The 25,232-nt window shown below is 46.0% G+C and overlaps 2 protein-coding genes across 2 annotated transcripts in view; both read right to left on the reverse strand.

Annotated features, from left to right (window-relative positions):
• LOC311325249 (unconventional myosin-X-like) overlaps positions 1 to 7,076 on the reverse strand; it is a gene marked incomplete at both ends in the record, with an annotated part of 11,875 nt that extends 4,799 nt beyond the window's left edge. The window contains 8 exons of the mRNA XM_084457917.1: positions 174 to 361; positions 573 to 715; positions 1,393 to 1,448; positions 1,799 to 1,892; positions 2,159 to 2,254; positions 2,728 to 2,974; positions 6,845 to 6,965; positions 7,062 to 7,076. Of these exons, the coding sequence (XP_084314043.1) occupies positions 174 to 361; positions 573 to 715; positions 1,393 to 1,448; positions 1,799 to 1,892; positions 2,159 to 2,254; positions 2,728 to 2,974; positions 6,845 to 6,965; positions 7,062 to 7,076 (960 nt within the window). The remainder of the gene's footprint in view (positions 1 to 173; positions 362 to 572; positions 716 to 1,392; positions 1,449 to 1,798; positions 1,893 to 2,158; positions 2,255 to 2,727; positions 2,975 to 6,844; positions 6,966 to 7,061) is intronic.
• A 6,219-nt stretch (positions 7,077 to 13,295) lies between these two features.
• On the reverse strand, positions 13,296 to 17,467 carry LOC311325250 (H-2 class II histocompatibility antigen, I-E beta chain-like; the record flags this gene model as incomplete). Its single annotated transcript, XM_084457918.1, has 4 exons — positions 13,296 to 13,321; positions 13,727 to 13,843; positions 14,966 to 15,247; positions 17,212 to 17,467. 4 exons carry the CDS (start codon positions 17,465 to 17,467, stop codon positions 13,296 to 13,298), a joined length of 681 nt encoding a protein of 226 aa, XP_084314044.1.
• Positions 17,468 to 25,232: the final 7,765 nt, after the last annotated feature.

Below are 25,232 nucleotides of genomic sequence, written 5' to 3' on the forward strand. Positions count from 1 at the left end.
TAGCATATTGTTACATGAAAATAACACAACGTTGTGTGACTAGCATGCTAATTGCGTGACACACAATAACATGAGAGGCGTGTCGTAAAACGCCGCAGAATGCTAACAGCGTGTCGTTGCGTAGAAACCCTGTAGCATGTTAGCATGTTAGCACGTAGCACATTCTGACCCGTCTCTTTGAAGACCTTCTCGTCCGGCTGCACCACGGAGCACAGGCTGTTGATCACCAGGGTGCCCAGCTTCAGCGCGTTGCGCTCTGAGCTCTTGTAGTAGTCCAGGGAATTGTGGGTAAGCAGGAACCAGCGTTTCTTCAGCTTCAGGGAGGCGCGGCTGCTGTTCTTCATCTCCTTGTGGAGCCAGCCTGAGAGAGAGAGGGGCGACAGACCCAGGGAGAGTGAGGTCGAGCACAAACAGGCCGCAAGAAACACCGATACTAACGTCGCCCACAAGAACACACTGTTAATAAAGTCACGTTATCTAACCCTGACCATTGATCCGCTGTAGGCTTAACCCTAATTTTACATGTGTGTGTGTGTGTGCGTGCCTGCGTGTTTGTGTGTGTGTGTCCTGACCCCGGACGATGAACTCCTGTCCCTGGACGCGTGCGTCCCCCTTGCAGCGCTGCAGCAGGGTGATCCAGTGGTGCATCTCCTCCGGCGTGTCGGCGTTGCAGTGGAGCACCCTGTTAGCCGTGATCATCACGAACGAATTGGGCCTGGGGGGCGGGGACACAAAACGTTAGATTTGATCACAACAACGACAACAACAGCGACAACAACAACAACAGCAGCAGCAACAACAGCAATAACAACAACAACAGCAACAACGACAACAACGACAACAGCAGCAACAACAACAGCAATAACAACAACAACAACAACAAAAACAACAACAACAACAAAGGAAAAACATGTACGTCCCTCTGGCGCTCTCTGGTGAAAGCGAGGTATTTCATCAGTCATCTATGTACTGGACATCCTTATTGAGGTATTGCTGATGGTAGCTGATGCACTGATGGTTACTGCAGTGTGATGGTAGCTGATGTACTCATGGTTACTGTAGTGTGATGGTAGCTGATGTACTCATGGTTACTGTAGTGTGATGGTAGCTGATGAACTCATGGTTACTGGAGTGTGATGGTAGCTGATGTACTCATGGTTACTGCAGTGTGATGGTAGCTGATGTACTCATGGTTACTGCAGTGTGATGGTAGCTGATGTACTCATGGTTACTGCAGTGTGATGCTAGCTGATGTACTCATGGTTACTGCAGTGTGATGGTAGCTGATGTACTCATGGTTACTGCAGTGTGATGGTAGCTGATGTACTCATGGTTACTGCAGTGTGATGGTAGCTGATGTACTCATGGTTACTGCAGTGTGATGACTCTTACCTCTCAGGGTTGTCTGAGGCACAGACCGAGTCTATCATCCCTACATCCAAGGTTCCCTGAGAGAGAGAGAGAGAGAGAGAGAGAGAGGAAAGAGAGAGAGAGAAAGAGAGAGAGAGAGGGAGGGAGAGAGGGAGAGAGGGAGAGAGAGAGAGAGAGAGAGGAAAGAGAGAGAGAGAGAGAGAGAGAGAGAGAGGGAGAGAGGGAGAGAGAGAGAGAGATGGGGGAGAGATAAACCTTTATAAGAGAGACTATAAACATGAATGCACACACAGACACACACACACACACACACACACACACACACAACCACCCCCTCCCCCAACAGTACAAAACCATTCCCTTCCCACTCTACACGCTTTCTGAAACCGCCCATAACAGTATTAAACCCTGTAGGTGCAGGACTCACCACGGCATTCTGGGGGTTGGCCTGCTCGTCATGCATCTCCCTGATCTCCTGCTCCGTGGAACCGTGCACCTGACTCAGCACGCTGAACCACTGGCTGCAGCCAATCAGAGAGAGAGGGAGAGGGTGTCAGCCAATCACAGAGAGACAGGGAGAGGGCGTCAGCCAATCACAGAGAGACAGGGAGAGGGCGTCAGCCAATCGGCGGCCATTATCGCGATCGGCTCACCAATCACATACGCATGTGTGCACACGCCAGACACACACACACAAAAATGGTGAAACGAACAAAGGCAACATAATGCATAGTGTCTGTCCATGACGAATGGGACGTATTGTCCCTGTGCTGTCATGGAGACGTACCTGGCGTCCTCGGCAGACTCTGCGATCAGGTGGTAGGTCCGCTCCCGCATCACGATGTCGATTCCATTCTCCTTCCCCGTGGTGTCCACAATCTCCCTGCAACACAGAAGAATCAGGCGCCACTCAAACTTCAACCCCCAGACTCAGGAAAAGGATACGGACCCGGGTTAGGGTGAGGGGGAGGGGATCTGAGCCCAGGACTGGTGTGTGTCTGTGTGTGTGTGAGTGTGAGTGTGCCTGGGTCCAGGTAGAGGCAGGGGTCGGGGGTAGGGTGGGGTTAGGAAAAGGATACGGACCCGGGTTAGGGTGAGGGGAAGGGGGACTGGGCCCAGGTCCAGGCCTAAAGCCGGAAGTGGACTGGTGTATGTGTGCGTGTATGTGTGTGTGTGTTAAGAGTATAAGAGGGAGAGACACTAGGGAGGATGACAGGGTTAGTGGCTGTACTGGACATCCACAGCAGACACGGGGGTATCTATCGGACTCAGGGTGGTCTGCGGGTGACAGGGGGGCATCTACTGGACCTGGTTAGAAGTTCGGGGGGAGAGGCACTAGGGAGAGGGGAGGCTTACTTGGCGGCGTGCATATCCAGCATGCCCTTCATCTTGTCCTCGCCGTCGTTCTCGAAGTACATGAGCTTGCTCTGGCGCAGGACGAACCAGCGGCGCTTCCAGTTGCGTCGGGACAGCGTGGACGAGCCGCCGCCCTTCTTGTTGAGCCAGCCCTGCTTCAGCGCCTCCTGCTTGGCCCGGAACCACAGGAACGTCTCGTCCTTCAGCACGCTCCAACGCCGGCGCCACGTGTTCATCAGACCGCCGGGTGGGGGGGGGGGGGGGGGGGGGAGAGAGGGAGAGAGAGAGAGAGAGAGAGACCATGAGGAGATGGATCCTTTCCTGACTCAGAATAAAGGAGAGACAGAGTGTCATGGAGGGGAGCCAGGGTGAAGAGGAAGGTCACGCTCCACACCTCCATCTGCTCCTCTGAGCCCCTCATGAGACGGGGAGCAGCCAGGCGTGGGGGGGCGGGGGGCATGGTGGGGGGGTACCCAGCCAAACCCACTCTGAACCCTTTCCAACTCCCCTGCTCCCTTCCTCTGCCCTCCAGGTCATCTCTGACATGATTGCTATACTTCACAGGTCAGTGATTTCTACTAGGAAGAGGGGGAAAGTGTGTCCTGAGAGTATTGAGACAGGGCCTCTACCTGGTCCTGAGAGTATTGAGACAGGGCCTCTACCTGGTCCTGAGAGTATTGAGACAGGGCCTCTACCTGGTCCTGAGAGTATTGAGACAGGGCCTCTACCTGGTCCTGAGAGTATTGAGACCGGGCCTCTACCTGGTCCTGAGAGTATTGAGACAGGGCCTCTACCTGGTCCTGAGAGTATTGAGACAGGGCCTCTACCTGGTCCTGAGAGTATTGAGACAGGGCCTCTACCTGGTCCTGAGAGTATTGAGACAGGGCCTCTACCTGGTCCTGAGAGTATTGAGACAGGGCCTCTACCTGGTCCTGAGAGTATTGAGACAGGGCCTCTACCTGGTCCTGAGAGTATTGAGACAGGGCCTCTACCTGCTGGGGGACTGTCACTACTCATGGTCTTGGCCTTGTTAGTGTGAATGCTGTAAACATTCACACTATTGTTATCCAGTTCTTTATAGTTAGGTGGGCTGGCTTGCAGAAGCTGGTGAAATGTTCAGTATCATTATGTTTTTAGAGTGGTGGCAGCAGTTGCTTTGAAAATATTCACACATTTTGTAAACTGATGGTACTCCTACAGTTTTGGACGTTCACACACATATTATATATCAATATGTGCACACAACTGTGCTGATTCGTACAATGTAAGTATCTAAGTTGTGTGACTTACAGTTTTCGCTCTATGACGATTTGTTCGGCAACTGTGTTCCTCATTGAAACGTATGGCAACGCACTCTAACTTTTGAGCTGTTCATTTTGTATCTTTACCCTTTTTCTAATTTGTCGCTATGCCTACAGTTTTAACAGCTCACACACATATTTTATGTCAAAATGTTCACACAACTGTGCTGATTCGTACAATGTAAGTATCTAAGCTGTGTGACTTATAGTTTTCGCTGTATGATGATTTGTTCGGCAACTGCACTCTCCATTGAAACGTATGGGCCCACACTAACTTTTGAGCTGCTAATTTTGCATTTTTACCCTTTTTCTAACTCGTCGCCATGCCTACAGTTTTTAAGCTACACGGACATATCATAGCCTAAAATGTTCAGCATTTTCTCCGGATTCCTACGGTGTCAATATCTAGGCTGTGACCTTTATACTTTTTGAGAGAGAGCTGTCTGAAGCCAGCATGCCTTTCCATTGAAGTGAATGAGAGGATGCTCACAGTGTCAGTTGGGATTTGAATTTGGGGACACGCACGCTCTCTGTACAGGCACCCTTTTATGACTACTGTGGTAGCATTCATATTCCTTCCTTCCTTCCTTCATTCCTTCCTTCCTTCCTTCCTTCTTTCCTTCCTTCCTTCCTTCCTTATATTCAAAGAAATATTTAGAATGACACTCTTTTTCAGGCTGTAAACTCATATTAATACCTTTTCTCCTCTTTCAGCTATTGAACTCAATAAAACTATTAGTTATGACGAGTGGTTAAATCAATTTTCAGTGTAGTACTAGCTGTTCTTTTAACAAACACATACTACTTCTCACTGCAACTGCTTCTAACTTCAACTTCCATACTAAACCTCCACAGCTACTGCTTGGCCCCGGAGTGGGCTATAGACACACGGTCTCCAATGAGGGGTGCCTGGCAATCACTGACCTCCTCCTGACTGGCTCTGGAGACGGAGTCTCGCCATCACGCCATTATCCACGCCACAGTCCCCACATCTCAGCCCCTGAGTTGGCTAAAGAAACAGCTTTCTCAGTTGCGTGCATGTGGGTGGCCTGGAGCATGTGGGTGGCCAGGAGCATGTGGGTGGCCTGGAGCATGTGGGTGGCCAGGAGAGCAGTACACTGTCCTCGACCGGCTCTGACCCCACGCCACTACCACACCACAGACCTCACAACACAGCCTCTGAGGTGGCTAGAGACACACAGTCTTCACTGGTGAAGGCAGGTGAGTAGCCCGACGGGGCCTTCACTGTCCACGACCGGCTCTGACCCAAGGGGGCAGAGTCTCGCTACCACGCCACTAAACACGCCACGGACACCACAACTCAGCCCTTGAGTGGGCTAGAGACACATGGTCTTCATGGGTGGGTGCATGGAGATTGCCAAGAGATCACTGTACTGTCCCCGATCGGTTGTGACCCAAGGAGGCGAAGTCTTGCCCCCACGCCACTATCCACGCCACAGACCCCACAACTCAGCCCGAGTGAGCTAGAGACACACGCTCTTCACCAGTGGGTGCAAAGAGATTGCCCGTAGGTCAATGCACTGCCCCTGACCAGCTCTGACCCAAGGGGGCAGTCTTTCCATCATGCCACTATCCACGCCATGGACCACAGAACTCAGCCCATGTGGGCTAGAGACACACGGTCTTCACCGTTTGGTGCATAGAGATTGCCCAGAGGTCACTGTACTGTCCCGACAGGCTTCCAAGCTTTTAAGCTCTCCGTTCCATCATTTATTCCATCTTTCAGCTTTGACAGTATTACTCTATTGCTCATCTTTCAAGCTGAAGACTAAAGGCTTAAACTACTCAGGTTGAAAAGTTTAAAAGTATTTAAGTTCTTAGCTTCTTTAGGTAATGCAGTTCCAATTCTGCCAGTTTCACATTTCAGCTAAGCTTCCAGGTTCTCCATCTTACAAGCTTTTAGCAATACATTCCATCATTTAGTCCATGTTTCAGCTTTGACAGTATTACAGTTTATCTTCCACCTTTTGTAGCAATGTATTTCAGTTTTTAGCTTCTTTAGGCAATGCAGTTCAGCTTCCAATTCTGCCAGTTTCACATTTCAGCTTCCAGGCTTTTCAGCTTCCAGGATTTTCATCTATTCAGGTGTGATGCATTTGACATTTCAGATTTTTCACATTCATGCATTTTCAGCAATGCTTGTGCTATTCCATTCAGCTGCTCAGCATTCACACGCATTTTCTGCAGGAAATGCAATTTTCTAGTTAATGACTGCAGTGCCATCTAGTGGATACCCCCTAAACCCTAAAAATGATCTTTCAGTCAGATTTGAAATAACAGTTCCGGTACAATGGGTATAATGATCAACTGTGATAAAATTTAATTACATTTTAGTGATAAAATGATCACTAAAACCGTGCTTGATTTTTTTGCTTTGAAAAACTCACTGTAAATGCTCTCCAGCATCAACCAAAGTTAGCAACTCTCCAAGACACATTATTTTTAATGCTTAAGCAAACAACAATTGCTTGGTGCTGCTAATTTTATTTGTGGTTTTCAATATGAAAATGATTTCAGTGTCTAGCAGTCGTTTTTGAACATTTTCAGCACATTTTAACAATACCACAATAATACTGATAACCATGATAATTTTGGTCTCCATAATCGTGATGTGAAATTTTCATGCCGTTCCATCTCTAGACAGCACTGAGAATCCAATTCGCAACTGTATGTAACTTTGATAATATCCCAGTCAACTGTGATTCGTAGCTCATGTGTGATCTGTAGATTACGGTGTATGTAAGTGAAAAACTCATCGTGTTCAACCAGCGAATCCATGAAGAGGATGTCGTCACCTTTGATGTGGAGGAAGCTGTGGAAGTAGGGCAGCGGGACGCAGCTGTAGACCGAGTCGCGCCGGTACGACAGCTCGTCGTCCGTGTCGAACCTGTCAAAGTCGTCTTCGCTGTCCTCAAACTGAACAGAGACAGTGGGTATACGTTAGCATGATAGTGACTTACTGCACCAGCGTACTGTTCTGATCTGCAACAACCCATGGAACCTACTACCAACAGAAATGATAACCATGACACATAAATATATGTTCAAAAAACAAAGAAGGAAACACTTGGGTACTGCATGCTTGAGACACTAGATGGCGATGCTCTGGAAATGGAAATGTGTAGTTAGGTTATTAATAACCCCCCTACCCTACCCCCCACCCTCTCCACCCAGTACAGAGCCCTACCCTACCCCCCACCCTCTCCACCCAGTACAGAGCCCTACCCTACCCCCCACCCTCTCCACCCAGTACAGAGCCCTACCCTACCCCCCACCCTCTCCACCCAGTACAGAGCCCCACCCCCCACAGAGCCACCGTTCTATCAACACATTCACCACCTTCTCACACCTCTCCACCGTTCTATCAACACATTCACCACCTTCTCACACCTCTCCACCGTTCTATCAACACATTCACCACCTTCTCACACCTCTCCACCGTTCTATCAACACATTCACCACCTTCTCACACCTCTCCACCGTTCTATCAACACATTCACCACCTTCTCACACCTCTCCACCGTTCTATCCACACATTCACCACCTTCTCACACCTCTCCACCGTTCTATCAACACATTCACCACCTTCTCACACCTCTCCACCGTTCTATCAACACATTCACCACCTTCTCACACCTCTCCACCGTTCTATCAACACATTCACCACCAGGGTTGGGGAGTAACGGATTACATGTAACGCCGTTACGTAATCAGATTACAAAAAAACAGTAACTGTAATCCGTTACAGTACAATTTAAAATATGAAATCTAGATTACAGTTACATTTGCATAGTAATGGGGATTACAGGCGTGATTACAATCACCCCTCGCCTCCTCATCAGTTTTACAAAATAGCTTATAAAAAAAAAAAAAGAAGTAGGCTAGTATAATACCAATTGCGCGCAGCGCGCCAACAAGATTCCCACTGATGTGCTCGTTGGACCACAGCTGCCAGACAGACAGCGAGCAGCACGGGCATCATGGCAGAAATACCGCAATGTGCATTCAAATCCTGGAAATACCAGCATTTTTTATTTATTTACCTGTCACAGAACCACAACAATATTACAGCACAGTGTAAACTATGCCTCCCAGCCACATGCCTCGACGGCCAAGGACTCAATGTCCAACCTGAAAAAACATTTGCCGGTAAGTTAACGTTAGCTAATGTCAAACGTTAGGGTAGCTAACGTTAACATTACTTCCACTGACAGCTAAATTAGCTAGCAGTAGGCTTCTACAGTATAGCACTAATGTTCAACCAGAAAACCAGACCCAAGCGCCCATTCAGATTATTTTCACTCAATAGTGCCTGTCGGTGTTATGGTGCGTTCGTTTGTGGTCGGAGGTGGCAAGTCGCAAGTAGCAAAATACCTACCTCCGACCTGTGTGCATTCGAGCTATATACCATTATATCACAGTTACCTAGTTATATCTATATACCATTATATCAGTTACCTAGTTATATCTATATACCATTATATCACAGTTACCTAGTTATATCTAGTGCATTCGAGCAACTGGGGGCTGAGAAACATATCCGAATTTGCGACGAGGAAGTGCGAGTTCATGCGGTGTTTTATTTAATAATTCCTAGTAGCAAGTCGCAATTTGCCACCTCCCAGTTATAAACGAATGCACCATTATTCAAGAGCTATAACTAACTGCCTGGGAAAACTGGTCAGTGGGTGCTTTATCCATAATATATAAGGCTGTGTGTCCACTGGCAAGCTGTAGCCTATAGCTGAATAGCGCCAATCACAGCTGCAGAATGCATTAGAGCTGGAGTTTAGAGCTGGCTCCGACGTTTACACCTAACGTTAGCTACATTAGCAACGAGTATCGTGTTTTGCAGACTGCAATTAACTAGCCAAGGCAAGATGACACGCACCCTAACCTCTTGGCATTAACACTTGCTCTAACTGGGCAGGCGCTGGGCAACTGCTGTTCTATGTTGTCAGCTCTAGAACACAGAAAAAGAATAAATAATGTAGGATTTCTGGTGAAATACACAGTACATTTTATATCTGGTGAAATACACAGTACATTTTATTTAAAGTAATCCAAAAGTAACTGAAAGTAATCCCTTACTTTACTTTTAAATTGTGGTAATCGGATTACGTTACTGACTACAATTTTTCACAAGTACTGTAACTTGTAACTGTAAGGGATTACTTTTTAAAAGTAACCTTCCCAACCCTGTGTATACTGTAGCTAGATAGCTAACTTGGTTGTCTCTCGAAGTTCTTTATAAAATACCCCGCCCTGAATTGAGCCAATCAGCAACGAACTGCTGGAATATGGGGGTATAACGTCACTATTATGTGCTCGGCGCGTGTTTGTGCGCTTGCTCGTGCGTCCTCGTGCGCGTGCGAGAAATGACGTATACGCAATTTTCGGGGACCACCTTCTCAAATTTGCTCTAGAGCGCATACTAGTGGTCAAAAACGACATCGCGTACCTTTAAGATAGGTCTTGTCGCCTGGACACATCAGTTCCAATGCTTCCAATGCTAATCACACTGATTATTCCTGTAACGTTAGCTATATGTCTGCAATTGGTTCAACTTCTGTTTCTGGACAAGGTAAGGGATAAAAATATTGGAGTGAAAGGATGAACATGTGGAGGTTTGGGGTATAGTCCCATAAAGTCATCCCCACTGGGGCCTTGAACCCTGGTCTCCTGGTTGGGAGTCCAATGCTCTGACCACTACTCTACGGAGATCGGCAGGTTGGTTTTGGTGTCCTTCCAGTCCCTAGTGTGGGTTGGGGTTAGAATAAGGGTTGGGGTTGGGACAGGATCTGACCTATAAGGCAAGGGGTAAAGGTTGGAGTGAAAGGATGAACATGTGGAGGTTTGGGGTATAGTCCCATAAAGTCATCCCCACTGGGGCCTTGAACCCTCGTCTCCTGGGTGGGAGTCCTATGCTCTCACCAATACTCTACTTGTGCAGTGGAGATCGGCGGGTTGATTTTGGTGTCCTTCTTTATTTTGGTGTGCTGGGACTACTGCCTCTTGTGGTGACAACAGAGAAATGCAGGTCAACATTGATCGGAGGGAGGGAGGGAGTGATAACCGGACAAACGCTATTCAAGGTGCGCTGGATTACATCCATGCACAAAAAACCACTGCCTCTTGTCTATGTGCGCTGGCTTACAACCATAATTGTCTAAATAACACATAGAGCATTTATCAATAACAATTATACTTCCTGCTCCAGATCAATGAGTTGCTAGTTTAAGCCGGAAGTGTGCATGAGTAATACTAAAAGGACACGGGGGAAATAGCAGGTTAGGGAATATATGTTCCGCCTATGAACACGCCTTCTGGCGGCTGTGTGGATTACCTCAGTTTTCGAAAACTATACTGTTACGTCTCCTCTCAGGCTGTTATGTTTAGGGGTGTAGAGGGAGAGGGGCAAACGCAACAAGCAGTGCCTGCGTGTGGCCAAGTATGGGTAATGTAAGGCAGAGACTATGGAAGCAGTGGCAAAAACAAACAACACAACTAATATCCAAAAAGGTAGACGGACGACCAAGTAACAATAACCTTGTAAGGTTTATTGTGGTACAAAAAGGTGATACTGTAAGAGACGGGTAACGAGACAACATTAAACAATGAAAACATGAGGACAAGCTCTCCTCAGGACAAGCTAAGGGGAGGGGCGGTACAGGTGCCAAAATAACAAAGTACCTAAACCCGTTCCTATTCTAATCCCTTGAACACTACCCTAATCACTTACTTACCTAGATGTACAAACCATCGTCCTCACTATCCATCCCTAAACTATCCCTCCTAGACTAAGCCCACTAAAATACAAAAGGTAGCACCTGACCAAAGAAGCTTACCTGGTGTATTTAGACATCGAGTTACCTACGTGTGAGAATGTAAACCCATGGGCCGCTAGCCTACCTCCCTAACCCTCCCCTGGAACTAACTATGGGGGGACCGGAACAACAGGACAGACAGAAACACATAACAAAAAGGGGCTACAAAGACAGAACAGAACGTGAGGTAATAACATGAATCTAGGAGTACAAAACAGAACAGACAGCCTACCTAACAAAAATCAAATGCCACTACCTAAACATACAGGGGAGACAAAGGTTTAAATAAACAGCAGAACACCCTGATTGGACAACAGTAAAGTGACACAATGAGATGATTGGCTGACAGGACGAGACGATTAGCTGGCGGCACGTGGAACAGGGATGATTGCCAGCACAGCTAACGATGACGGACAGGACAGACGACCAATGGGGAACAGGAGCCTAGAACTCAAGGAGAGCAAGAAAGAGAGAACAAAAGCACGAAACGGACAAACATATTGGACTGTAGGCCTAACTAAAGTGGAACGTAACATATACACTGTAAGAAATTAGCTTTGCTAATTAGCTTAATTGGCTTGTCTTGCGCAATAAATCACAGAAACCAAACATAATTGTGACTTGACTTACAGTGCAGACATTTCTATGAATATGTTTCTTATATCAGGTAGTAAATTAATTTTGGTCCTGACATGTGGTCCAAACTTTTGCGGGCATCACACTACTAATAGTAATATTGAGGTCAAAAGTGGCACAATGTTATCACAAAGTCCTCTTGTAGTGACAAGACACAACGAGTAGTGACATGTTCTTTATTAGTCACATTCTACATCAAACAGGTAAGATGTTCTTCTGTTAGCTCCTACAGTAGATTGTGCACACGCTAAGCAAGAGGTAAAAGATTTATAAGAGAAAGACATTTTGTATCAATCATTAAGCTAATGTTATAGTCCAATAACAGAACCTGAAACCACCACCACGTTTAAACAGACACCAACCGTACTGTAATAGCCTAGTTCATTTAAACAGACTACAACCGTACTGTAATAGCCTAGTTCATTTAAACAGACTACAACCGTACTGTAATAGCCTTGTTAATTTAAACAGACACCAACCGTACTGTAATAGCCTAGTTAATATAAACAGACACCAACTGAAGTGTAATAGTTCATCTAAACAGAGCTCTGCGTACTGTAATAGTTGACTGGCTCTAACATTAGACACAAGGCAAGCTTTAGCTGATAACACTGCTGTATCTCACAAACAAATGAAAACAAAGAATACAACTGAGTTATTCTCCTGAACAGTAGTTTACTCCCCTCTGAATGCCAACATTAGATTATCATTATCATACATTTACCAACAGTTGACTGTATGTTAATCTTTAGTTAATATATGGTGAAAAAAAGCAATACATTAGTGCAACAAGGACTCTCATACTGGAGTATATGTTAGGTTTGAAGACCTGTCCTGAAGTTGAAGCAGTCCTGAAGCTCCCAAGTACAGTGGATTCTCATGTAGATTATTGACTTAAGGTGAATATACTGTAACATTACAATAATGCATATTTGTTGGCAAAGGATGGATACAGTGTGATAAACCTTGGCCTGGTTATCCTCTAGCAGAGACAGGTTAAGACCTGTAGGAACCAAGTAAACAGGCCTTTGTACAGACCTCTAACCTGCCACAAAGAGTGTCTGAAGTTGTCAGTGATGTTTGGTGTCAGACTCAGGATGTCCTCCAGTCACTTGTCCTGCTAATGCTGTTTCTCCACAGACACCCAGTTTAGACTAGAAACCAGAGGGAAATGACTCCAACTCTCATACATGACTATTATTGATATGTGGATCTTATAACCCTGGTACAGTTGATTAATAACACCCAGGACAGTGTATTATTGATTAATAACACCCAGGACAGTGCATTATTGATTAATAACACCCAGGACAGTGCATTATTGATTAATAACACCCAGGACAGTGCATTATTGATTAATAACACCCAGGACAATGCATTATTGATTAATAACACCCAGGACAGTGCATTATTGATTAATAACACCCAGGACAGTGCATAATTGATTCAGAACACACAGGAAAGTGCATTATTTGCGTATTAAAGGGAATATTTTTGTTGCATATAGAGAGACAAACTCATAACACATATGTATGGCCTTCTTAAGACAGTATTGGTTAATATGGAGCAAAGATATTGTATTACGCTCAAGCATTTTAGCGTTATTTAATTTGAACTGAGATTTCTGGTTAGAAGGAAGCTCTAATATCAGGTCTAGTTCAGCAGTGGATTAAGAAACAGACCTGCAAACCTGAGAAGATAAAAGAAAACCGTTACAATGACCATCATGCACAGTCAGTTGTAGTAGTTGGTGAAACTTTTCTGTGACAAGAGGAGTCTCACCTTAGCTAGCAGGCACCAGCATCCGCCCTGTGAAATAAACACAGAGAGGGTGAAGAGACAGGTGACACAATCACTATGTGATATTTCAACAAATAAATCAACATTGCTGCCACCATCCACTGAACACAGGAGCAGTATTCTTGAAAAATACATCTCTCAATGTATAAGTGAATCTTTCTTACATCATGATTATTTTACAGTGTGCTGCGTACATAACACACAGATGACTGTGAAGACTGGATGACTATGAAGACTGTACATGTTCTCTACACACAGATGACTATGAAGACTGTACATGTTCTCTACACACAGATGACTATGAAGACTGTACATGTTCTCTACACACAGATGACTATGAAGACTGTACATGTTCTCTACACACAGATGACTATGAAGACTGTACATGTTCTCTACACACAGCTGATGACTCACCATTGGATTTCTTCTTCTGGTAGTAGATGAGTCCAGCCAGTGCAAAGACCAGTCCCAGCACCAGCCCAGACGCCCCGATGGCGATCTTATTCCTCTCAGACTCAGGCAGGGACGGGTCTGTCAAGGAGAAATGACCCTTCTGTTAGCATGTGATGACACTGTAGCTGTCCTGTATGTAGCTTCTGACAGACCACCATCTATCATACGCTAGCACACACAGTCACAGTCAGGGTCATTCAGGTACCCAGCCACAACACAGCACTCGTACCCTGCTCACCTGAACTCACCCCAGCAGGGCTGGACTGGGACAAAAAATCGGCCCTGGCATTTTTGGCCCAGACCGGCCCACCACAATCGGCCGGACCCAGGGCTGGACTGGGTGAATATTTCCTACCGGGAAATGTAGCCCCAGTCAGGCCACTAGCCGAGCCGACGCGGTGAGATGGAACACCTTCAGTTTCGTTTTGTTGACGGGGGGGGGGGGGGTGCTTCGCGATTGCGATTTCTTGACGGGGGGGGGGGGGGGGGGGGGTGCTGCTGCGCGATTTGTTGACGGGGGGACAGGCCAGCTGGCTCTCTAACGGCCCACGCAAATGACACCTGAAACTAACAGAGGGAGGGGTGGGGCCTACATATGATTGGGCCAGCCCAGTGTCAGTATAGAAAATGGACCAATGGGCCGCTGTCCCTGCTCTATGGGCCGTTCGTTAGCTCTTTTTTTTTTTAGATCGGCCCACAAGTAGGTCCGGCCCACCGGGCATTTGCCCGGTACGCCACATGGCCAGTCCGGCCCTGCACCCCAGTACACCATGACAACACCCTAACAACAGCTGAGCAGTGAACTCACCCTAGTACACCATGACAACACCCTAACAACAGCTGAGCAGTGAACTCACCCTAGCACACCATGACAACACCCTAACAACAGCTGAACAGTGAACTCACCCTAGTACACCATGAAAACACCCTAACAACAGCTGAGCAGTGAACTCACCCTAGTACACCATGACAACATCCTAACAACAGCTGAGCAGTGACCTCACCCTAGTACACCATGACAACACCCTAACAACAGCTGAGCAGTGAACTCACCCCAGTACACCATGACAACACCCTAACAACAGCTGAACAGTGAACTCACCCTAGTACACCATGACAACACCCTAACAACAGCTGGACAGTGAACTCACCCCAGTACACCATGACAACACCCTAACAACAGCTGAGCAGTGAACTCACCCCAGTGCTTCACGAGGGGTCTGTCCAGGCTGGCGTGCTCCACCATGCAGGAGATCTTCTCCCCGGATCTGGGCGTGTACTCCAGTTGGGAGTGGAACTGGTAGTACCAGTCACCGTTGACCGACTCCTCAGTGGAGATCACGTCTGAGGTCACTTCCTGTCCATCCCTCTTCCAGGTCACTCTGATCTTTTTGGGGTAGAAGTCATAGGCGCTGCACACCAGCATGGCAGGGTGTCTGCCACTAGAGGGGGTCACTGAGAGAAGTTTGACAGAGGGCTCCACTGATAGTGGAGGAAAAACAGCAACACATTAGTTCATATAACACTATCATTCATATCATATTGATCAGGGTTCTGTTCTCTATTAATTAACTCTATTATTGGTCTTTATTATATATACTGTATTATTGGTCTTTATTATATATACTGTATTATTGGTCTTTATTATATATACTGTATTATTGGTCTTTTATATGTCTACTCTATTATTGGTCTTTAATATGTCTACTCTATTATTGGTCTTTAATATGTCTACTCTATTATTGATCTTTAATATGTCTACTCTATTATTGGTCTTTAATATGTCTACTCTATTATTGGTCTTTAATATGTCTACTCTATTATTGGTATTTAATATGTCTACTCTATTATTGATCTTTAATATGTCTACTCTATTATTGGTCTTTAATATAACTGTGTAGATTCATCATGTTTGTTTCTAGATCTCTCTTAGTCCCAGAGGTGACCAGTAATGCAGTCCACCAGTTCTGAATGGTGAAAAACAATATCATCCTCCCATCCCACAAGATGAACACATCATCATTTAATCATCATCAGGTCTATGTTGCTTTATATCTGTTACGGTCAATGTGAGAAAACGGGGAATGTGAGCTTTTCCCGGTTATTGCGCACATCCCCGACCTCGCGGGGAATGTAGGAGGAACATGTGCGTTTCTCACATCTCCCGGGTAATGTGCACATTCCCCCACCTTGCGGGAGATGTGAGAAATTGGTTAGTATTCCTCACATCTCCCGTACGGTCGGGGATTGTGCACATTAACCGGGAAATGCTTACAATTCCCGACCTTGCGGTAAATCTAGGAAAGCGCAACCGTATGCAGAACCTCTGCGCAGCCGGGTGGTGGGAGAGGGCTCATGTGACCCTCGGAGGATGTGCACCATAAGAGGCCCCCACGGTAGTTGGGCTATCGTTACTGGCGCACACCTGGGAGAGATTTATCGTCTTTTCGTCTCTTTCGGCTAGCTAACGTGTAGGGTTCCTTTGGAGGTTCCCACCTTCCTGTTGTTGCAATGTTCCTTTTGCGTTTGTTAACTTGATCACCAGTGTAGGCCTATCCTCCTAATACTACTCACACTGTGTGCAGCAGAGGCTTTATTACTGTTCAAGGTCCCCACAGACTGTTATTACCTGTAGGGGAGGACCGGGACGAATGAAACACTTTTTGGTTTGATCAGATTTACACAGAAATTAATAAAGATGGAGATTACATTTTTTGATGATAACCAACTTGTAGGCTACATGTCCTTTACTAACCTATTAGTTGTGAGTTTCGTTCTGTGGTGTAACAGTTCAATTCAAGACGAATGAACAGAAGATGTGAATGTTTCTCTTGTCCCTGCCGTGCGGGGTGAGTAAACAGAGGAGTGGGACGAGTTAAACAGTGAGATTGTTTTGCTTATTGTGTTGCGTAGCCTCGCGGCTTGTAGGCTAATTATCTTAACTTTCAACACATGTATAATTAGACCCAATTTAATGTTTCCATTAATGAAATTGATGCTATGTATTAGAAAACCATGGGCAAAATGTCAAGCGCTTCTAGCCCTCTCCCACCGGCTGCGCAGAGGTTTTGCATACGGTTGCGCTTTCCTAGATTTACCGCAAGGTCGGGAATTGTAAGCATTTCCCGGTTAATGTGCACAATCCCCGACCGTACGGGAGATGTGAGGAATACTAACCAATTTCTCACATCTCCCTCAAGGTGGGGGAATGTGCACATTACCCGGGAGATGTGAGAAACGCACATGTTCCTCCTACATTCCCCGCGAGGTCGGGGATGTGCGCAATAACCGGGAAAAGCTCACATTCCCCGTTTTCTCACATTGACCGTAACATATCCACCAGACAGAAGCTTCATTACAGGTTTTGTAGTGAACAGATGAAAGAGGTGTCGTATCATCTGGTGAGTGAGAGATGTGATGTTGTTGTGGTGAGGAGGGCAGCTCACCTGTCTTCTCCAGTACGGCAGAGAGGTGGAGCTCAGCGTTGGGCTTGCAGAAATGCTCCAGCTTCGCTCGCCAACGAGCCAGGATAGCAGGATCATCATTAAAGCTCTTAGCATTATGCAGACCAAACTCAGTGTATCCCTCCCACCTGCCCTTAGTGCTGTTGAACCTGAGATACTCAATCTTATTATAAATATAAGACTCTATGTACTCATGCGGTTGCTCTGTAGAGTATAAGCAGTGTGACACCCTGTTCATCTCATATCCACCTGAAATATTGAAGAACAAATAATGCATAATTACAGTTTTCATCTGAATTCATTACACACTTTATTTCCTCACAATTCATGATAATCATGTCAAAGAACAATTCAGAAACATTCAATACAAATGTTATATGAAACAATATGCAACAATAAGATCACTGTCATTAGTTCATTGATGGAAAGCTAATTATACCTGGTAATACCATAGACTTTACACAGACTGTATTATACAGACTCACGGTGTGTAGTTTATGATAATGTAGCCTACCTGATTTTTGCGTGGACAGAACCACAGCCATGCAAATGGAAAACACAGTTGACAAGGACATGTTCCTCCAGCGTTCAACTTCTCAACTAGATGAAAGAGAGCAGAGCACTCAGATAATAAACTGACTCTTAACCAAACAAACCAATCTCTGCTTCAGAAAAACACATGTCACATGTTGCTAGGCAGAGGTCAAACATTGTACGTTCATTATTACTGTATGGTCGGTCACTAACAGTTCATTCTCAATCAGAACACAGTCATTTACATAAATACAGCATTGTTTTTAAACATTGACAAACATTTAATTCAGTTTTACTTTGTATTGAGTTAGAGCGTTGTTTACTCATCATGTTTGGCTCTTCAGGCTGTCACACTCAGTTCTCCTAAATTCAGCCATGCCAACCATATTGACAGTGTTACAGCAACAGACAGACATATCTCTTTATAGGGCAGCACAAGGAATAGCACAGGTATCAACTGACCACTTAAAACTCAATTAACCAATTACATCCAAATCAACAATATCCTGAGTAGCCATTTTGATGTCATTTCTTCACAGAGAGGAGAACTGAGAAGACTTGAATTATACCCTGAACTGAACATTTCTTTTCTCTCTCTTTTGTCTCTTGTGTAGGACCCTTGGACCAATCAGATGAGTCATTTCCAGCCTCATCATCTGTATCTAGGTAGATGCTCACATGGCTGTTCAGGCTTGTAGTGTAAATGCACAGTGGATGAGAACTTAGCAGGTAACGCAGGGATAGAATACATAGAGTTGGGGTGTCAGAGGCCTCTCACATAAAGGTCTTTATGTAAAAAGAAGATAATGATCATCAGATTGATGGGGAATTGAAAGTGTACAGTACATAACATGAAGCCTATAATGCCATTAGGGAAGTGGCTGATAATATGATTCAGTTATAGTAGAACTAGATGACTAATTGCTATCATGTAAAAGTGAGAATGCATGACGGAATTATTCAATTAATTATTTTACCATTTTACATTAATATGATAACTCATGTACTGACAAAACGCATAATTTAATCAATCTACCCCCTGAAAACAACAACAAAGAAAGATTATGGCTACGTTCCTATCCACTTACATCAACTGTTGGGGTGAGAATCTCACTGATCCTGTATCACAGAAACCAGGCTGTCCAGACAAACCAGTCTGGAGAAGTCCCTAAATATTGAAACCATAAAACTATGGAGCGACTTAAGACAGAAGAATATCTTCAGATTTTTTAGAGCTCCAAAGATTAGAGGAAGGCTTCTATCTATACAACCACTATTCTGGAGGGTATGTGGGCGTATGGAAGCTGATCATGAACATGTATTCTGGAGCTACCAGAAGATGTGTGTCTGTGCGTGCGTGTGTCAGTGTACAGTGTTACAGTATATAAGATATCATTTCCGTGTGTTTGGTTAGCTAGGACCTGTACTGAGGGCATCAAAGGTCAGCCTACACGTTACACAGAACACAATGATACACCCGTATCATTCAGTCAATCATAAATCAATCACATGATACCCCTGCCTCATTCAAAACAGTCAATCATTCAAACAGGTGGCGCAGTGCCTAGTACTGTCGCCTCACAGCAGTCATTCAAACAATCAATCATAAATCAATCAAATGATGTGGCTGTATCATTCAAACGGTCAATCATAAATCAATCAAATGATACAGCAAGCAAACAAACATATTTATTTGAATTGGAGAGTAGGACGCGCCTTCCCAGAAAAAATTACTTGTGGAGCTCAACCAAAAATCCTTAAAGGTGGGGTAGGTAGTTTGATGTCAACAAGGCCTCGGATTGGTCATCTTTTTCAAAAGAACCCGCCCCTTCCTCCTGTCAATCATGATGTAATCCCTCCCTCCAAACATGACTGGTAGGTGTGACCAGATAGAGACCCTGATTGGTCAATACATTCGGGCGCGGTGCATTCTTTGAATCCAAAATACAGAGGCAGCGGTAAACACGGAGATCCAAGTTTATTCTCAGAGCACTTCTGTTACTGATAGCTGAAAGGATATTATGACAATTTTACCAAATAAAGCCAAAAGCAAACTACCTATCCCACCTTTAAGTCTTTTTTTCTGAATTATTTCTAATGTTTCCCCCCTGAAAACAACAATGACTGTGGCAAAGTACCTATCCTCTAACCTACAGGAAGTCTTTAAATTCTGGCCATGTGCCCAACCTTCTTTATCAGCCAACCAGCTGTAGGCTAGTTATAGTTTATATTACAGTCATTTGTACAGTCAGTTTAAAACAGTCATCTGCATAACAACAGCCTTCAGGTGCAGGAAACTCTTCATCTGATGGTAATATGCGTACCTGGTCAAACACTACTGTACTTAGAAACCCAACCTGAGTGAATGAATAACATTGAACATGTCCAGAAAGAGAGTTGAATTTAAATAAAAACAACTTGGCTTTATCTGTCTGTATGTCTTCAAAATGACTGATATTTAGATTTATAAATGTTCATTTCTCTATTCTTCAACCTGGACCATGGTGTGAGTTTCTGTACTGTGTGATGATATGACAGAGGTCTGTTCCATGTTCTGTGGTGTCACGTTCTATAAGAAACACTGCTTTATTTTGAGGATGAAAAAATTTACCCTTATTTTGAATAGGTACTCTTCTAGCCATGGCTAGTCTGATTTGTTTGGTCATGTGACCAGGAAGTTGTTTAGTTTTCACTCCACGTTATGGCAATCGCATGTGACTTGCAGCGCCAGCTTTATTGTTTCCCTTTTTACGTTTGTGCCTTGGAAAGCATCGCTTGTAAGTTAAGTTATATCTACTCAGTGATGTTTGTGCTAGAAACTTCGTTTTGTGTGGATATTGTCAATAGGAAAGTAGCTAAGTGTAGCTCTTCTATTTTCCATTCTAAGCTGACGTTATGTAGCTAGGGTTTGTTGCTATAGCTACGGTAGGTTACCTCTATGGTAGATTCTGGTAGATTTGAATCAGTCTATTTCATTTTGTTACATATTTTAAACATTATGGTTGTATTTACACTATAAGCAAATAAGTTATGTGTAACTATATACATGTGTTAATTGACATGTAATGCATACCGTACACTGACGTTTATTGATACAATGCCTTTGTATTATCTTTGTACAGTTTTACAGTGAAAAGATTCCTGAGAAAAGGACAAAACTAAAGTACACTCAACTCTACTCCAGCTTCCGTCTTTCTCTGGGACATGTTAGCTATCTGTCTACTTGTGTACAGACACACACATTGGGGACATAATAGTAAAAAAGCTTCTTCACAGCGGGCACTACAGCAAAAGGAACAATAAACAATGGCAGATAACGCTGAAGCCACTGGAAAAATTGATGGCATTGAGACGGAACAAGACCATGGACGTGACGCTACATCACAACATTCTGCCTCATCTCATGGGTCTAAATCCTCCTCAGCTAGCAGAGCTGCAACCAAGGCTCGCGCCAAAGCTGAAGCTGCCCGCGCACGTGCTTCCTTTGTTCAACGGGAAGCTCAATTAAGGGTAGAAGAGGCCCATTTAGCAGCTCACCAAAAATTAGAAGAGGCTCGTCTAACAGCTGACCTGAAAATCGAAGAAGCTCGCATAGCAGCCGAGTTATCAACACTGGAGCATGAGAAGGAGGTAGCAGCAGCTATAGCAGAAGCTCAAGTCCTTGAGGAAGCAGCTGAGAATGAAGGTCGAGAGGGAAGTGAGAAGAGTCAATACAGACCGGCTAGCATCAACCTTCAACGCACACGTGACTACGTCGAACGTCACTCTCAGCAACACATTAGTTACGGAAACCCCCCAGAACTTGAACCATACACACCACTTGGAGCTTCTCACCTCCCAGCCAGGAACAACGTTCATGCTGTACGGGAACCTGCAAGTTCAACGCCAGCTGCAGCACAGCAACCTGCAGGGTCAACGCCAGCAGCTCCAGCACAACAACCTGCAAGTTCAGCACCAGCAGTTCATCACCAACTTCCTGCTCAGCTTTCCCCCGCTCCGCTTCCGCCTGCTCAGCCACCCCACTCCCCTCTCAGAGCCTCACTGCAGCTGCATTCTGATAGCACGACTGGTATGAGTGACATCGCAAGGTACTTGGTGTGTAGAGAGCTTGTGAATTCTGGTCTCAGCCAGTTCAACGACCGCCCAGAAAATTATAGGGCATGGAAGTCCTCTTTCATCAATGCCACTGGAGGACTGAACTTAACTGCCAGTGAGGAGCTTGACCTCTTGACAAAGTGGTTAGGAAGTGAGTCCTCAAAGCACGTTACAAGGATCCGTTCTGTGCACGTGGGCAGCCCTGCAGTAGGCCTAAGACTTGTCTGGGAACGCTTAGGAGAGTGTTACGGCTCGCCTGAAGTGATAGAGAGAGCTCTCTTCGAGAGGATAGAGAACTTTCTGAACAGCTCTCACAAAGACCCCTTAAAGCTGAGGGAACTGGGGGACCTGCTGATGGAGTTAGACTCCGCTAAGTCTGAGGGCTACTTGCCGGGGCTCTCGTACCTGGACACTGCCAGGCGTGTCAACCCAATAGTCGAGAAGCTGCCACACAGTCTACAAGAGAGGTGGCTAGCTAGGGGTTCCCACTACAAAGAGCAGCACCGTGTCTCTTTTCCCCCGTTCGCCTTCTTCACAGACTTCGTCTGCAGTGAAGCACGCAGAAGAAACGACCCAAGCTTTACTCTCCCTTCAGCTCCTTTGAAAACATCCAACAAGTCCTCCCCAGGGTCCTCAAAGCCCGAGCGATCTGAAAAGGAATCTAGATATACCAAAAGGCATGTTTCCACCCACAAGACAGACATCTCAGCAAACCGCTCAGCTTCTCAGTCATACAGTTCGAGCAACAGGCTTGATGACGTTGGAAAACAATGACCCATCCACCAGAAACCCCATCCCCTAAAGAAGTGTAGGGGTTTTCGAAGCAAGCCACTTGAGGAGCGCAAGGCCTTCCTGAAAGAGAATGGTGTCTGCTTTAGGTGTTGCTCCTCTACAACTCACATGGCGAAGAACTGTAAGGTAGCTTTGAAGTGTGGGGAATGCAAGAGTGATGAGCACATAGCGGCGCTCCACCCTGGACCTCCCCCGTGGGACACAAAGGACCCCTCCACAGAGCATGGCGGGGAGAGTGAAGAGGAGACACCTCAGCCAGCAGTCACCTCTAAATGTACAGAAGTCTGTGGCAGAGGTCAAAACCTCAGGTCCTGTTCCAAGATCTGCCTGGTGAAGGTATATCCCAAAGCACACCCAGACAGAGCCACTAACGTCTATGTTATTCTGGATGACCAGAGTAATAGATCTCTGGCAAGGTCTGAATTCTTTGACCTCTTCCAAATTAGAGGTTCAGACTCACCGTACACCCTCCGTACATGTGCAGGAGTCACTGAGACATCTGGGAGAAGAGCCACAGGGTTCTTGGCGTTGTCGTTGGATGGAAAAACAAGTGTGATACTTCCAACACTCATCGAGTGCAATCATATGCCGGAAGACCGGTCAGAGATCCCGACCCCTGAGGCAGCACGACACCATAGTCACCTGAAGTCCATTGCTCATAGAATACCTCGCCCGGACCCTGAAGCCCAGATACTGATACTTCTGGGACGTGACATCCTTCAGGTCCATAAAGTTAGGGAACAACGCAATGGTCCTCACAGCGCCCCCTATGCCCAACGACTAGACCTGGGATGGGTTGTTATAGGGGACGTGTGCTTGGGTTCAGCCCACTTGCCAGCAGCTGTGACTTCCTACCGCACCAACGTGCTTGAAAACGGAAGGCCATCTCTCCTCACTCCGTGCCCTAACCATCTTCAGGTCAAGGAGAGATTCAGCCCCAAAGTGCGGAACAACACCTCTCCTCACAGCCTTAAACGCAACAGCCCAGTCCTTGATGACTGCAGCCTAGGCAGCACAATCTTTGAGAGCACCAAAGATGACGACAAAGTGGGGCTTTCCATCGAAGACCGACTGTTCCTGGAGTTCATGGACAGAGAGATGGTAATGGATGACACCAACAGCTGGGTTGCACCTCTCCCATTCCGATCCCCTCGTCGACGGCTCCCGAACAATCAAGTCCAGGCTCTCAGCAGGCTAACCTCCCTCCGCCGCAACCTAGAAAGGAAGCCCAAGATGAAGGCTGACTTTGTCACCTTAATGCAAAAAATCTTTGATCATGACCAGGCCAAGTTGGCTCCACCACTACTGGAGGGAAGCGAATGCTGGTACTTGCCCATCTTCGGCGTCTACCACCCTCAAAAGCCAGACAAGGTCAGGGTTGTCTTCGACTCCAGTGCTCAACATCACGGCATCTCCCTGAACGATGTGCTACTTACCGGTCCAGATCTGAACAACAGCTTGCTTGGAGTCTTGCTGCGCTTCCGAAGAGAAACAGTGGCTATCATAGCAGACATCGAGCAGATGTTTCACAGTTTTGTCGTTCGAGAAGACAACCGAGACTTTCTGCGTTTCTTATGGTTCAGAGATAACGATCCCAGCCAGGAGATTGTCGAGTATCGTATGAAAGTCCATGTTTTCGGTAACTCGCCATCACCAGCAGTAGCCATCTATGGTCTTCACCGAGCAGCAGAACATGGAGCAGGTGAATATGGGATGGATGCCGGGCACTTTGTAGAGCGCGACTTCTATGTCGACGACGGCCTCAAGTCGCTCCCGTCAGCCACAGGAGCCATCGACCTGTTGAAAAGGACACAGAAGATGCTTGCTGTCTCCAACCTTAGGCTCCATATGATAGCGTCAAACTGCTCTGACGTCTTGGAGGCCTTCTCGTCAGAAGACCATGCAAAGGGACTGCAGAACTTGGACTTCGATGACAACTCTGCACTCATTCAACGCAGCTTAGGACTCAGCTGGGAGCTCAAGCATGACATCTTCACCTTCAGAATAGCGGTCGCAGAGAAGCCCTTCACCCGCAGGGGTGCTCTAGCCACAGTGAACAGCTTGTTCGAACCCCTCGGTCTCGTCGCGCCAGTCGTCATTCAGGGGAAGTTCCTGCTGCGAGAACTCACCTGAAATGAGGCTCTTGACTGGGACAGCCCTCTACCGGATGAAAAGGAAGCAGAATGGAGGATGTGGGAAGACTCGTTACAAGATCTGGGAGAGATCAAGATACCAAGAACATACACTCCTACCACCTTATCTACCACTCAAAGGAAAGAGCTCCACATCTTCTCAGACGCTTCAGTGAAGGCTATCGCTGCAGTAGCTTACCTCAGGGTGATCGATGGTGATGGAGAGTGTCATGTCGGTTTTGTCCTGGGAAAGGCGAAACTAGCCCCTACAGCTGCACATACTATCCCAAGATTGGAGCTTGGTGCTGCCGTGTTGGCAGTCGAAATGGCGGAGTTGGCAGAGAGAGAGCTGGACATCAGTGTGGACACGATGCAGTTCTACACAGACAGCAAAGTCGTCTTGGGGTACATATATAACCAGACCAGACGGTTTTATGTGTATGTTTGCAA

The sequence above is a fragment of the Borostomias antarcticus genome, assembly GCF_949987555.1.
Source record: "Borostomias antarcticus genome assembly, chromosome: 24".
NCBI classification, from domain to species: Eukaryota; Metazoa; Chordata; class Actinopteri; order Stomiiformes; family Stomiidae; genus Borostomias; species Borostomias antarcticus.